Source organism: Microcaecilia unicolor, chromosome 2 (genome assembly GCF_901765095.1).
Source record: "Microcaecilia unicolor chromosome 2, aMicUni1.1, whole genome shotgun sequence".
NCBI classification, from domain to species: Eukaryota; Metazoa; Chordata; class Amphibia; order Gymnophiona; family Siphonopidae; genus Microcaecilia; species Microcaecilia unicolor.
Window position 1 is genome coordinate 647,494,386 of NC_044032.1, and position 13,591 is coordinate 647,507,976.

The window sequence follows — 13,591 nt, forward strand, 5'->3', positions numbered from 1 at the left end:
CAGATAGTTAGCAGGGTTTAAAAAAGGTTTGGATAATTTCCTAAAAGAAAAGTCCATAAGCCATTATTACGATAGACTTGGGAAAATCCACTGCTTGTTTCTAGGATAAGGTCATAAAATCTGTTTTACTGTTCTGGAATCTTGCCAGGTACTGTTGCAAACAGGATACTGGGCTTGATGGACCTTCGGTCTGTCCCAGTATGGCAACGTTTATGTTCTTACACTAAAAAGGGATGGGGTACTCTGCATGGGTATGAGAAAGGAAGGGCACAGATCTCTGAAGGGGCTAAATAAGGCTGAAAAGATGGTGAAAGAGAGGAATAGGAGATAGGTTAGAGGGTAAAAGATAGAAGAATGGTTTAGAGGTAAGAGAAAGAAGGAGAGACAAAGATGGAGCTGAGGCTGGTGAGGGGATGGGAGGACTGAAAAAAGTGAGTGTAGAGGATGGAAATGGGGGACTAGGGAGCGAGTGAAAGATAGAGGGGGAATATGAGACTGGAGAAAGAGAGACGGAGAAGGCAATGCAAGTAACATAGTAACATAGTAGATGACGGCAGAAAAAGACCTGCACGGTCCATCCAGTCTGCCCAACAAGATAAACTCACATGTGCCATTTTTTGTGTATACCTTACCTTGATTTGTACCTGTCTTTTTCAGGGCACAGACTGTATAAGTCTGCCCAGCATTATCCCCGCCCCCCAACCACCCGCCCCGCCTCCCACCACCGGCTCTGGCACAGACCGTATAAGTCTGCCCAGCACTATCCCTGCCTCCCACCATCGGCTCTGGCACAGACCGTATAAGTCTGCCCAGCACTATCCCCGCTTCCCAACCACCAGTCCCGCTTCCCACCACCGGCTCTGGCACAGACCGTATAAGTCTGCCCAGCACTATCCCCGCTTCCCAACCACCAACCCCGCCTCCCACCACCAGCTCTGGCACAGACCATATAAGTCTGCCCAGCACTATCCCCACCTCTGCCTCCCACCACCGGCTAAGCTTCTGGGGATCCCTTCCTTCTGAGCAGGATTCCTTTATGTTTATCCCACGCATGTTTGAATTCCGTACTTTGATAAGCATTAGCAGTAAATTTGAGAGACTGAGATCATGCTCCACATACCCTGGCTTAGGAGTGAATTACAATACTGTCACTGTATGCACAAAACAAATAACCCATTTGGAGACATTGTATAGTAATAATTTCTTATACAACTGGAGAGGTTTGTTTCACATACATTTGGCAGACTGGAAGAACAAAAATGTGCCCAGGAGGCTGCTATTTGTGGGAAGGGCCATGCAAGATTATAACTGTAAACTAATGGGGGTAGTTATTAAGGTGCAGTGTAAATTGGGCTTTTACTGCAGGAGTCACTAACCTGCACTATCTCAGGACTGCAGATTAATAACTTGCACGATACATGATTAACCTCAAAGCTGTGTATTGATACTGCCCAAGAGCATCAGGCTGTTAATCCACAGTTCAATGATCCTAGCATTACAAAGAATCTTCTCCACCTTCCCCCTGAAGATCCCCTCCACACACATCCCTCCTTTCAAAAGCCTCAGAACTCAAGCCCCTCAAAGAAACCTCCATCACAACCCACCTGAAAAGCCCCCCCCCTTTTCTCCTCCCCCCCCAAATCCCCACCCTCCCTTAGGCCCCTGTAGGCGTACCTGTCCCAGTCCCTGGTCTGAGGCCAGGTTCAAAATGGCTTGGGCACCTCTAGCAGTAGTCTTGTACTGTCATATAAAGGCAGCTTGACCCTTTGTAGTAGTACTGCAAGATTATCACGAGGAGTCACTAGTGCAATTTTAAACCGAGCACCAGCAGGGGTAGGAGAAACTAGGGTTCATTCCTATACAGAACCACTAGAAACCAGAGATTTGGACAGATAGGTGAGAGGGTCTACTGGAGGATGGGGGTCTTTGGGAGGAGTTGTGATGAGGGAGTTCTTTCGGTATGCATTTGTATAGGGCAGGGCTGCCGAGAGGGGGGGCAGGGGGGACAAAATTCCCCAGGCCTCCAAGGGGGGCCCAGCACCGCAGTCCCCTCCACTCACCCCTTCTGTCCACCACCGGGCTGGGCCCCCCTGAATTCAAATCATAGCGCTTCACCTCGACCTCGCTCCGTGTGAAAGAATCGCAGCAGTGGCAGTCTGCAGATCGCCTCCCTTCGGGCCTTCCCTCCCTGTGTCCCGCCCTCACGCAGGTTACGTCAGACGAGGGTGGGACACAGGGAGGGAAGGCCAGAAGAGAGGCGATCTGCGACTGCCGCCTTGAATGCAGGGGGCCCGGAGCCGTGGAAGCAGGCATGGTGAGACCGCGGACTGCAGCGGCGGGGGGGGGGCGGCAGTGGCAGGGGGGCGTAGGCAGGGTGGCCTTGCCCTGGGCCCGGCCTAGTCTCTTGGCGGCCCTGCTATAGGGTGGAGTGCTCTTCATGAGAAGATATGAATCTGAGAAGCAGTGGCGTATCAAGGGCAGGGGTGGACTGCCCCGGGTGCAGATCAAAGGAGGGTGGTTCTGTTCCTGCTGCTCCATCGGTCCCTTCTCCTAAAACTTTAAACTTATTCCGCAGCCCACGCCTTCCTGCAACCTCCACCGGGTCGCCACCACTGCATTTCCTCTGGGCGTCTCCTCTCCATTTCTCACCTTCCTCCAGCCTGCATTTCCACCCCCCTGGGGCTGTCGCTGCCGCTAGCCTGCCAGAAAAGCAGCAGTGGCAGCAAAAGTAAATATCTTGGGTCTCTGCACTCCTAGTGGCTGCCGACCCCGCCCCTTTGAGGTCATTTCCAGTTCCAGAGCAGAGACAAAAGCCACAGGTAATTAGGCCGCACGATCTTAATATTTTTATATTGCCTTGGCTTTTTTTTTAAAGCTTTTTTGCTGCTGCTAGTTTGGAGCAGGACCATGAGGAGCAGAATGGGGGGGGGGGGCATGAAATATAAAAAGGAAATAGGGGAGCCAGAAGCACTGGATGGAAGGGAGCGACAGGGGACGATCCAGATGGAAGGGAGTGAAAGGGCAGACGCTGGATGGAGGGGGCAGATGCTGATGGAAGGGAGAGAAAGAGCAGACGCTGGATGGAGAGGACAGAGAGAGCGGCAGACTATGGATGGAAAGGGACAGAGAGAGGGGGCAAATGCTGGATGGAAATGAAAGAGTGAAGAGCAGATGAAGAAAGCAGAAACCAGAGACAACAAAGGTAGACAGAAATAAGGGCAGACACTGGATGGAGGGGGCAAAGAGAGGGGCAGATGCTGGGTGGAGGGGCAAAGAAGGGGCAGTCTCTGGATAGAAGGGCAGAAAGGGCAGACACTGGTCAGAAAGGGGCAGAGAGAGGGGGCAGACTCTGGGTGGAAAAGGACAGAGAGAGGGGGCAGATTGTGGATGGAAGGGGGCAGATGCTGGATGGAAATGAAAGAGTGAAGAGCAGATGAGGAAAGCAGAAACCAGAGACAACAAAGGTAGACAGAAATAAGGGCAGACAATGGATGGAGGGGGCAGAGAGAGGGGCAGATGCTGGATGGAGGGGCAGAGAGAAGGGCCAGAAGCTGGATGGAAAGGGGCAGAGAGAGGGGCCAGCTGGATGGAAAGAGGTAGAGAGAGGGGGGCGGATGCTGGATGGAAAGAGGCAGAGAGAGGGGGCAGATGCTGGATGGAAAGAGGCAGAGAGAGGGGGCAGATGCTGGGTGGAGGGGCAAAGAAGGGGCAGTCTCTGGATAGAAGGGCAGAAAGGGCAGACACTGGTCAGAAAGGGGCAGAGAGAGGGGGCAGACTCTGGGTGGAAAAGGACAGAGAGAGGGGGCAGATTGTGGATGGAAGGGGGCAGATGCTGGATGGAAATGAAAGAGTGAAGAGCAGATGAGGAAAGCAGAAACCAGAGACAACAAAGGTAGACAGAAATAAGGGCAGACACTGGATAGAGGGGGCAGAGAGAGGGGCAGATGCTGGATGGAGGGGCAGAGAGAAGGGCCAGAAGCTGGATGGAAAGGGGCAGAGAGAGGGGCCAGCTGGATGGAAAGAGGTAGAGAGAGGGGGCGGATGCTGGATGGAAAGAGGCAGAGAGAGGGGGCAGATGCTGGATGGAAAGAGGCAGAGAGAGGGGGCAGATGCTGGATGGAAAGGGGCAGAGAGAGGGGGCAGACCCTGGATGGAGAGGCAGAGAGGGGACAAACGCTGGATGGAAAGGAGGGAGTGAAGAGCAGATGATGAAAACAGAAACCAGAGCCAACAAAGGTAGATAAAATGTGTTAATAAATGTTTACAAATAGAAAATGGAAATAAGGTAATCTTTTTATTGGAGTAATTTTAATAGATTTTGACTAACTTTTGGAGACCAAAACCCCCTTCCTTGTGTCAGGACAGGATACCGCAACAGCACTATAATGTACTGATCTGAGGAAAAAGGTTTTGGTCTCTGAAAGCTAGATGTATTGGTATTATCTTATTTTTTATATTTATTTAATTTGTTAATTTGTAAAGTGGTGATTGGTATTTGTTAGTTTTTTTCAAATTTACATCTACTATCTTTATATTTTGCACAGTACTAGGAGACAGACATACATACATCGTTTCTATCACTGATGGAGGGAGGGGGGTTTAAAAACGATTGGCCTGAGGTGTCAAATATGCTGAGAAGCCTTCGGGAAGGATGTGATTGAGGTTATCTTCTAGGGGAAAGAGGGAGCACATTGCATTTTCATGGTCCCTTTAATATGCAGGCCAAGTTAGTAGCCCGATGTTCCCAAACAAGAAAAAATAATGTAAGCTTTGAGCTGGCGTTATTTGTGGGGTTCATTGCAAGCGGCATTATTCAATTTGCATATTAATGACGTGTTTTGTGTGCATTTGCATGCTTTGCATCTCATTATTATGTACCCAGTGGTCACTTATATTAATGCGTGCTGTGGTAATAGAACGCAGGATATTTCAGTTTAACAAATAACATGTGTAACTGCCGTAGTGCACCTCAACTATCCCCCTCACGCCTGAGCTGTGAGATAGCTGTTTTATCCTGCAACATGCAATGATGTCACCCACTTGTGTGCCTAACTCAATCCTGTCTGATGATGGAAAAACACAACATACAAAACTATAAAGAAAATAGCTTTGAACGCTTGCTTTCTTTTGTTTTCATCTGTACTGCTATATTAGTAGAAAAGATGACAACTTTGCAGGCATTATGATGACAGGCCAGACTATTTTCTCTCTTTCTTATTCTGCTTGTAATCAAGGCCTCGCTCTCAATGGAAATATCATACAAAACATTGCTTTGGCTGTATTCCAATCTTCCTACCTCATCAGCATCTGTTGCGGTTAGCTGCATTATCTTGGATCCATCGCCAATATTTTCTTGTACAGTTAAATCAAGCAGATCGCTAGGGAACACCGGTGGATTATCATTGATATCCTGAAGTGTTATTTCAACCTAAGGAGAAATAATATCACATGAGCACAAGTGTCAAGCTCATATTAAAAAACTGAGTACTCAGCAAAACAACGGTATGGCTTATATTAAATGAATGCAAGACAGTTTCAAACAATAGCATAAAACAATGGGAAAAATCCATATCATCATTAAAAATTAATCTGAGTTCTTTAACTAATTAAATAGCTTGTTCGGTTTCTAGTGCATCTGATCCATTAATAGTCATGGTAATCCCCTTTGACGTGGAATTCCCAAGAGTTGTTTAACCATGAAGGGGTCCTTTTACAAAGGCGCTCTGAAAAATGGCCTGCGGTAGTGTAGATGCAGGTTTTGGGCAAACGCAGAACCATTTTTCAGCGTACCTACAAAAAATGCCTTTTTAAAATGTTTGCTGAAAATGGACGTGCGGCAAAATGAAAATAGCCCCGTGTCCATTTTGGGTCTGGGACCTTACCGCCAGCCATTGACCTAGCAGTAAAGTCTCATGCAGTAACCGGGCGGTAATGACCTACACACGCCAAATGCCACTTGGCACGCATCCGATACGAATGGCAGAAAATAAGATGTATTTTCCAGATGTGCGTATCGGATGCGTGCCAAAAATGAAATTAGCGCAAGAGCCACGCAGTAGCTGGTCAGTAACTCCATGTTGGCGTGTGTTGGGTGAACATAGACGCTTACGCGGCTTAGTAAAAGGGCCCCAAAATTGAGAAAAATGAAATGGTGTAAAATTCTCTCTTATACATTTATTATGATTCCAAGTATTAGTGCTAGAATACAAATCTCCCATTCAATCATGCAGCTTCCCAGAATTTCCTATTTCCTGCACTAATAGAAAGGTTTTGCTAAAGAATACACACACACTCTGCTTATTTCCCATACTAAAAACTAAACAAATGTTCCCTCCATATGTAATGTTTATCTATTTCCCAAATATTAATGACAGCGTTTGAAAGATATTGGCCAGGGTTATTTGCACGTCGCCCTTTTTAAGCATGACTGTTTAGTTCACAAGCCTTCGGATAGTGAAATTAAAGGCTTTAAAGCTTGCTTTTATTTTCCACTTCTAGCTGGGTTGTAAATGTGAAACATGACAGGGATGGCAGCTGCTTCCCATCAACAATGAAAGAAAAAAGACTATTAGGTGGTCATCCAAACTTGGAAGACCACCTAGGAAAAACAGATTAGAAGTGTTACATCTGTCATTATCTTTTCAAAGAAGGACCAAGGTGGCTAGGCCTGGAGAGAGAGGATTGATGGAAAAGATAGGGTAGGTGACCTGATAGATAAAATGATAACTCTGCTTTCTTGTTTCCACACTACTAAACAACAGCATTTGCAAAGTATTGTCTGGACTCAGGTGAAGCATTTCACATCAATGAAAATGAGATCCCATCCATTCTCAGTGCTAGAAAAGTGGCAGAGTGGCCTAGTGGTTAGGGTGGTGGACTTAGTTCCTGAGCAACTGAGGTCGATTCCCACTGCAGGCACAGGCAGCTCCTTGTGACTCTGGGCAAGTCACTTAACCCTCCATTGCCCCATGTAAGCCGCATTGAGCCTGCCATGAGTGGGAAAGCGCAGGGTACAAATGTAACAAAAATAAAATAGATACTATTGGAGATTCTACATGGAATGTTGCTACTATTGGAGATTCTACATGGAATGTTGCTATTCCACTAGCAACATTCCATGTAGAAGGCTGCGCAGGCTTCTGTTTCTGTAAGTCTGACGTCCTGCACATACGTGCAGGACGTCAGACTCACAGAAGCAGAAGCCTGCGCGGCCACATTGGTGATCTGCAAGGGCCGGTGGTGGACTTTGGTCCTGGAGAACTGAGGAACTGAGTTTGATTCCCACTTCAGGCACAGGCAGCTCCTTGTGTCTCTGGGCAAGTCACTTAACCCTCCACTGCCTCCATTGCCCCATGTAAGCCGCATTGAGCCTGCCATGAGTGGGAAAGCGCAGGGTACAAATGTAACAAAAATAAAATAGATACTATTGGAGATTCTACATGGAATGTTGCTACTATTGAGATTCTGTTGCTACTATTGGAGATTCTACATGGAATGTTGCTATTCCACTAGCAACATTCCATGTAGAAGGCTGCGCAGGCTTCTGTTTCTGTGAGTCTGACGTCCTGCACGTACGTGCAGGACGTCAGACTCACAGAAGCAGAAGCCTGCGCGGCCACATTGGTGATCTGCAAGGGCCGACTTCTCTAGTGGAATAGCAACATTCCATTGTAGAATCTCCAATAGTAGCAACAGTGGAGGAGTGGCCTAGTGGTTAGGGTGGTGGATTTTGGTCCTGAGGAACTGAGTTCGATTCCAAGTTCAGGCACAGGCAGCTCCTTGTGACTCTGGGCAAGTCACTTAACCCTCCATTGCCCCAGGTAAGCCGCATTGAGCCTGCCATGAGTGGGAAAGCGCAGGGTACAAATGTAACAAAAAAAATGGCAGCATACCCCTTCAGGTTACAGGGGGGCAGATTTCCCTTTCAGAACAGTTTCTGGCACCTCTAACGTAACAGTTTATTTTTGCATTCCGCAAAAACCTTGCAGTTCTATGTGGATCAGAATACAAAGTAACTAGCCACAACCAGGAAGTACAGAATATAAAATCCTCGCCCTCTACAAATTTCTGAAAAAGATAGGTCTTCATCCAATATCTAAAGTCTAAATATCCCTTAGCTGTCAACAAAAAACCAGTCATTTCTTTACCCCACCTAGCTGCCTGGCACACTGACAAGTATTCCAGATACTTCAGTCTTTTCCTACCCCTCACTGGCTTCCTGTGTGCTCAGTCCTGGCCCTATGTCAACCCCTCTGTTTCTATTGTTTTAAGAAATTCTTCTCCTTTATCTGCACCAGTAATCTAAACAGAAAAGCCTAGTAACCATCAAACCTGGTCAGAAGCATGCCTCAGTTATCACCATATACATTAAGTTACAAAGGTCATATGATTTTTTGGGGGGTAACAAGAGGTCATGTCCCTCTAGAAACAGAGTTTAAAGAGAAATGACAAGGAACCTAAATGCATAAAGACAACTGAAATTGAGAAGATGCTTATAAAGGGCTCTTGCTTGCATTGCCCTGGGACTCAAGGTAGAAAACTAAAGCTCAGGAAAGACCTGCCTTTAGGTAAGATGGGGCTTCATCTAACTTTCTATTCTTAATAATCCTGTTTGCAGATTATCAAAAGTAAGCTCTATTTTCAGAAGAATTTGCAAGAAACTATTTGGAAAATCAGATTTTTTTCTCACTGCCACAGTTAACACTTGCAAATCCCCGATAACAGAAAAGGCCCTGCCTATTAAATCAATTGGATTAAAGGATTGTTCCATTCTTGAAGGTTCATTTGTGCTTTCCTTTGCTGTTCTGGTTTGGGTACTTTTGGATCCTCTCTTTTCCTGTTTTATTTAAAAACACATGACATGCTTTGACTTTTCCCAGCCACTAAAACTATTTTGGCTACAGAACTACAAGGTCCTTTTACTAAGCTGCAGTAAAAGGTGTCCTGTGGTAGTGTGGGCATCTGTTTTTGACGTGAGCTGTGCCATTTTTACTGTGGCTGGGGAAAAAGTCTTTTTTAATGGGGAAGTAAATGACCGTATGCTAAAATTAAAAGTAGCATGTGGCTATATACTGCTTGAGCCCTTACCGCCACCCACTGACCTAGTGGTAAAGGCTAACACACTATACATGCGGTACTCATGCAGCGCATGCCAATGTGGCCGCGCTGCTGATTACCGCCAAGAACACCCCCCTCCCCCCCATGGTAGAAAATAGAAAAATACTAGTAAAAAAGACCCGTTTCTCACACAAATGAAACGGGCGCTAGCAGGGTTATCCTCTGAGTTCCAGCTTGGCCCCTTCTTACACCACCCTCTCATCCGAGTTTCAGGCCCCCCTCCCTCCCTCCTCCTCTGAGTTCCTGGCCCCCCTCTCGTCCGAGTTCCAGCCTGGCCCCCTCCCTCCCCCCCATCCGAGTTGCGGAAACAGGAAATGAAGGCGGGACCAGAGGCAGAGCTGAGAGAGAAGGGAAGGCAGGCTGAAGCGCCGTGCCTGCTCGTCTTTCACTGCTGCCGCCGGACCCCGAGGTAAGAACTTTTAAATTCTGGGTGGCATGCAGGAAGGCGAGGAGCAGGCAAAGGACTGGGAGAAGATGGCGGGTAGCGCAGGTCGGGCTAGCACTCGGAGGAGGGGGGGCCTGGAACTCGGAGAGGGGGAGGGAAGGGGCGATTCTCCCGCGATTCTCTCCTCCCCTCCTCTCAATTTGTACCTGAATGTTCTCTAGCTGGCTGGCGCTGGCTTCCCTGCCCTCTCACTGTTCCGCACTCTGACGTCATTATGTTTTGACGCGAGGGCGGGGCAATGAGTGGTTATGGATGTTACGAACTCAGGCATCCAGACGTAGAACATTGGAGGTGCAAATTATTACATAGGATTTTCTACCGCGGGAAACAGTGATGCCAACTTCGAAATTACAGCTGGGTGGTAGTGTCAATTTGGTGAGTGCTACATGTGCGGTAGCCCTACTGCCACATTTTGAAAAACATCAGAAGCAAAAATAGTACAGCAATAATATTTTCTATGACAGACTATTAAAAATGTCCAGACAACTGAACTGCAGTATTCTGATTCTGGTTTCAAGAAGCGTGCCTTAGAACGTGCTACAGCCATTATTTTACAAACATATCAAGTGTAAACTGCAGCATTCACACATTTATATCTCCCTGAAGGGACCAAAGAAGATGTGAAAGCGTAAGGGCCTACGCACGTCCAGCGCACCTCAAATCGGCATTACCGCCTGGCTACCGCGTGCCCCGGGTGTTAATTCTGAATTTGGCGCATGCCAATAACACACAGTAGAAAATATTTTCTATTTTCTACCATGTGGCACTTATCTGGCGGTAAACGGCAGTGTGCACGCATTGCATGCCTACCACCCATGTGTCGCGTGAAATCGTGGGTGGCGGTAAGATCTTAGGCCAAAAATAGACGTGCACTGGTTTTTATTTTGCCGCATGTCTATTATCCGACCCCTTAAAAAAAGGCCCTTTTTCCAGGACACGGCAAAAAATGGCCCAGAGCGTGCCCAAAAGACACATTCGCACTGCCGCAGGCCACTTTTTGCCATAGCTTAATAAAAGGGCCCCTAAGTGATTTACCCCCCTGTTTACTAAGCTGCACTAGTGGTTGCCACATGACAATGCCAATACAGCCCATTCAAAGTGAATGGGCTGTACCAGCATTTGCGCATGGAAGCCGCCAGCGCGACTTAGAAAACACAGGGGTTAGTACTTTACATCATTAAGTCTTGAGCACTAAAGATGATAAGTTTGAAAGAATTTTATAAAAAGTGTGCGATGATTACAAGAGTGGACAAAGTTTAGACCATATGGTCTGTGTGAGACCTTTGAAGACGTATTTATTTATTTGTTGCATTTGTATGCCACATTTTCCCACCTATTTGCAGGCTCAACGTGGCTTACATTATGCCGTAGTGGTGATCGCCATTTCCGGAGTGAGAAATACAAAGTTCATACATGATAGAGTAAATTATAGAGTAAGTTAGACAGTAATTTATAGAGTAAGTTAAACAATCAAATATAGAAAGTTCATCAGCATGAGAAGTAGAATGGTAGTGCGTTAACACACACCTAAAAAGTTAAACAAGTATACTATTACACACATGAATATTAGGTGTCATTAATTAAGATAACCTCTCCGTGGGACATTTGTTTAGCTGTCTTGAACTCTCAGCTGTAAGTTTAACATTTTATCCTTGAGAAACAAATTCATAGTATGTGATGCCTCTGAGAATACTGAGAAAGAGGGAAACAGGCAAAGAAAAATTAAAGATTTTCCTCTATCTTATAGTGAGAGTATTCTCTCTTTCTAGACAAACTTCAGATCTAAATTAAATAGCGATAAATCACTTTCAGCATTTGGATCATAAAGCAGTTACACACCATTAAGTCAGGATATCTGTGGGATGTAAGCAGGGAAAGTCTGGCATGCATAATTTTTCTGAATGCAGTGCTTAGATTTGTATTGTTATTATAAAGGAAATACTGCTTTACTTTATTAGACTTGAAATACCTCCTGTTTGGATGCACCAAGCAAAGCAGTTTATATTCAAAACATATTAGAAAAGAAAAAGAAGACCATCGTAATTAACAAGAGACAAGAAATAAGAGGAAAAAACAAGGTCAGTTAGAGTAGTCAGAAGAACCTACAGGCTGCCCCAGTACCTGCTACAGTTATTTTTCTTATATTCCACTAATTCCACTTACAAAGCAGATTACAGAAAGACACTAGATCACAATGTCTAGGAAGTAACATTTCAAAGAGTATAACAGAATTAGAACTCACTATTTCCTTTCCATATATTGAGAAAACAATAACGTCTTTAGGCTTTTCTTGAATGTACAGGTATCATAAGATGATAAAAAAACATAATTTTATTGGCAAAGATTTCCAGAATTTAGCTGCCTGATAAGTGAACAAACATATAAAACGTTTCTTCCCAAAGTGTCTTTAGGGCTCGGAAAATCAAACAGAAAAACGTTTCGAGTATTATATAGTTTTCTTCCTAATGCATAACATACAATAGAAATTAGATATAATGGAACTAGTCCATGAGCAATTTTCCATAGCATGCATCCTAATTTAAAGGATAGCCAAGCCACAACCTGGAGCCAATGCAATTTGCCATAATAGATAGTAAGTAAATCAGGCGAACTGCTACATTCTGAATGATTTGTAGTTTTTTCAATAAGTATTTTGGCAAACCCAAATATATGATATTGCAATCGTCTAGTCTGCTAAGAATTAGTGATTGGACTACAAGTCTAAACTGATCAACTGGTAAAAATTTACGAATGGCCCTTAGTTTTCTCATAATGTAAAAATAGTTCTTGACAACAGAATTTATCTGAGGCTGCAAAGTCAGGTTGCTATCTAAAGTAATACTCAGAACCTTTTATGGATTGATCGAAAGTAAAACTTTTCCCATCAATGATCAAATTAGATTTAAATTCTTGAGTTAATTTAGATTTAACTACCAGAAACTTAGTTTTATCTTTATTTAGTTTCAAGTAATGGGAAGTCATCCATTTGGAAATTTTAGAAAGGCAACGAGATATTACAATATAGACCTCGTGTAAGTCAGTAATAATGGGAAATACAATAGTAATGTCATCTGCATATATAAAACTTTTGTATCCTTCTTTCTCGCCAAATCCTCCTAACGATGACATCAGAACGTTAAACATAATCGGTTACAAGGGTACACTCGATGGTGAGGACTAGTTAGCAGATAAGTTACCCCAAAATTTAGCGCAGTAAGTTCAAGCAGTCAAAAAGCCCTCAAACCATGACAAAACACTGCCTGTTATACCAAACTCACCCCAAATTCCCAGCAGAACTGCATGCTCTGCCAAATCAAAAGCACAAGACAGATCTAGTTGCATAATAAGGGCTCTAAGGGGTCCTTTTACTAAGGTGCACTGAAAAATGGCCTGCGCTGGTGTAGCCATGTGTATTGGACGCGCGTAGGTCCACTTTTCAGTGCACCTTGCAATTACCACCCAGTTAGCGACATGCGGTAGAAAACAGAAATTATTTTCTGAAACGTGTATTGGACATGCGTAGAAATTAGAATTACCGCCAGGGGCATGCAGTAGCCAGGCAGCAGTTGTAATTTCACGTGTCCGTTGTATGCGCGCAGGCGCCTATGCGTCTTAGTAAAATGGCCCCCTAATTTCTTACGTTGAAGCATTCTTCTGTAACCTAACAATGAGATTAACAACGTTTCTGTAATACAATTAGCACGAAAACCTGATTGAGTATCATTGGTCCAAATAAGATATCAATTGCTTAGCCACCAATGCTTCCATTAATTTAATAAAATATGGAATAGACACGACTGGTCTATAGTTAGTAAGATCTCCTTTTGACATTGAAGAATTTTTTTTTTAATAGGTTTCAAAACAATGTTAGAATAATTCATGGGAAATATTCCATTGTTAAAATGACCCTCTATCCAATAACAAAGAGTTTTTTTAATTTCCTGTGGCATTGATTTCATCAGATATATTGGACAAATATCTCTATAGCAGTGAGATTTCGCAAATTTATATATTAAAGGATCCAAGTCT

General features: G+C 44.7%; 1 protein-coding gene across 1 annotated transcript in view; it reads right to left on the bottom strand.

Moving 5' to 3' along the window:
• The window catches only part of FAT4 (FAT atypical cadherin 4), a 399,251-nt gene that overhangs the window by 172,648 nt on the left and 213,012 nt on the right, over positions 1 to 13,591 (bottom strand). Inside the window, exon 2 of the mRNA XM_030191762.1 lies at positions 5,297 to 5,428. Coding sequence (XP_030047622.1) covers positions 5,297 to 5,428 — 132 coding nt within the window. The remainder of the gene's footprint in view (positions 1 to 5,296; positions 5,429 to 13,591) is intronic.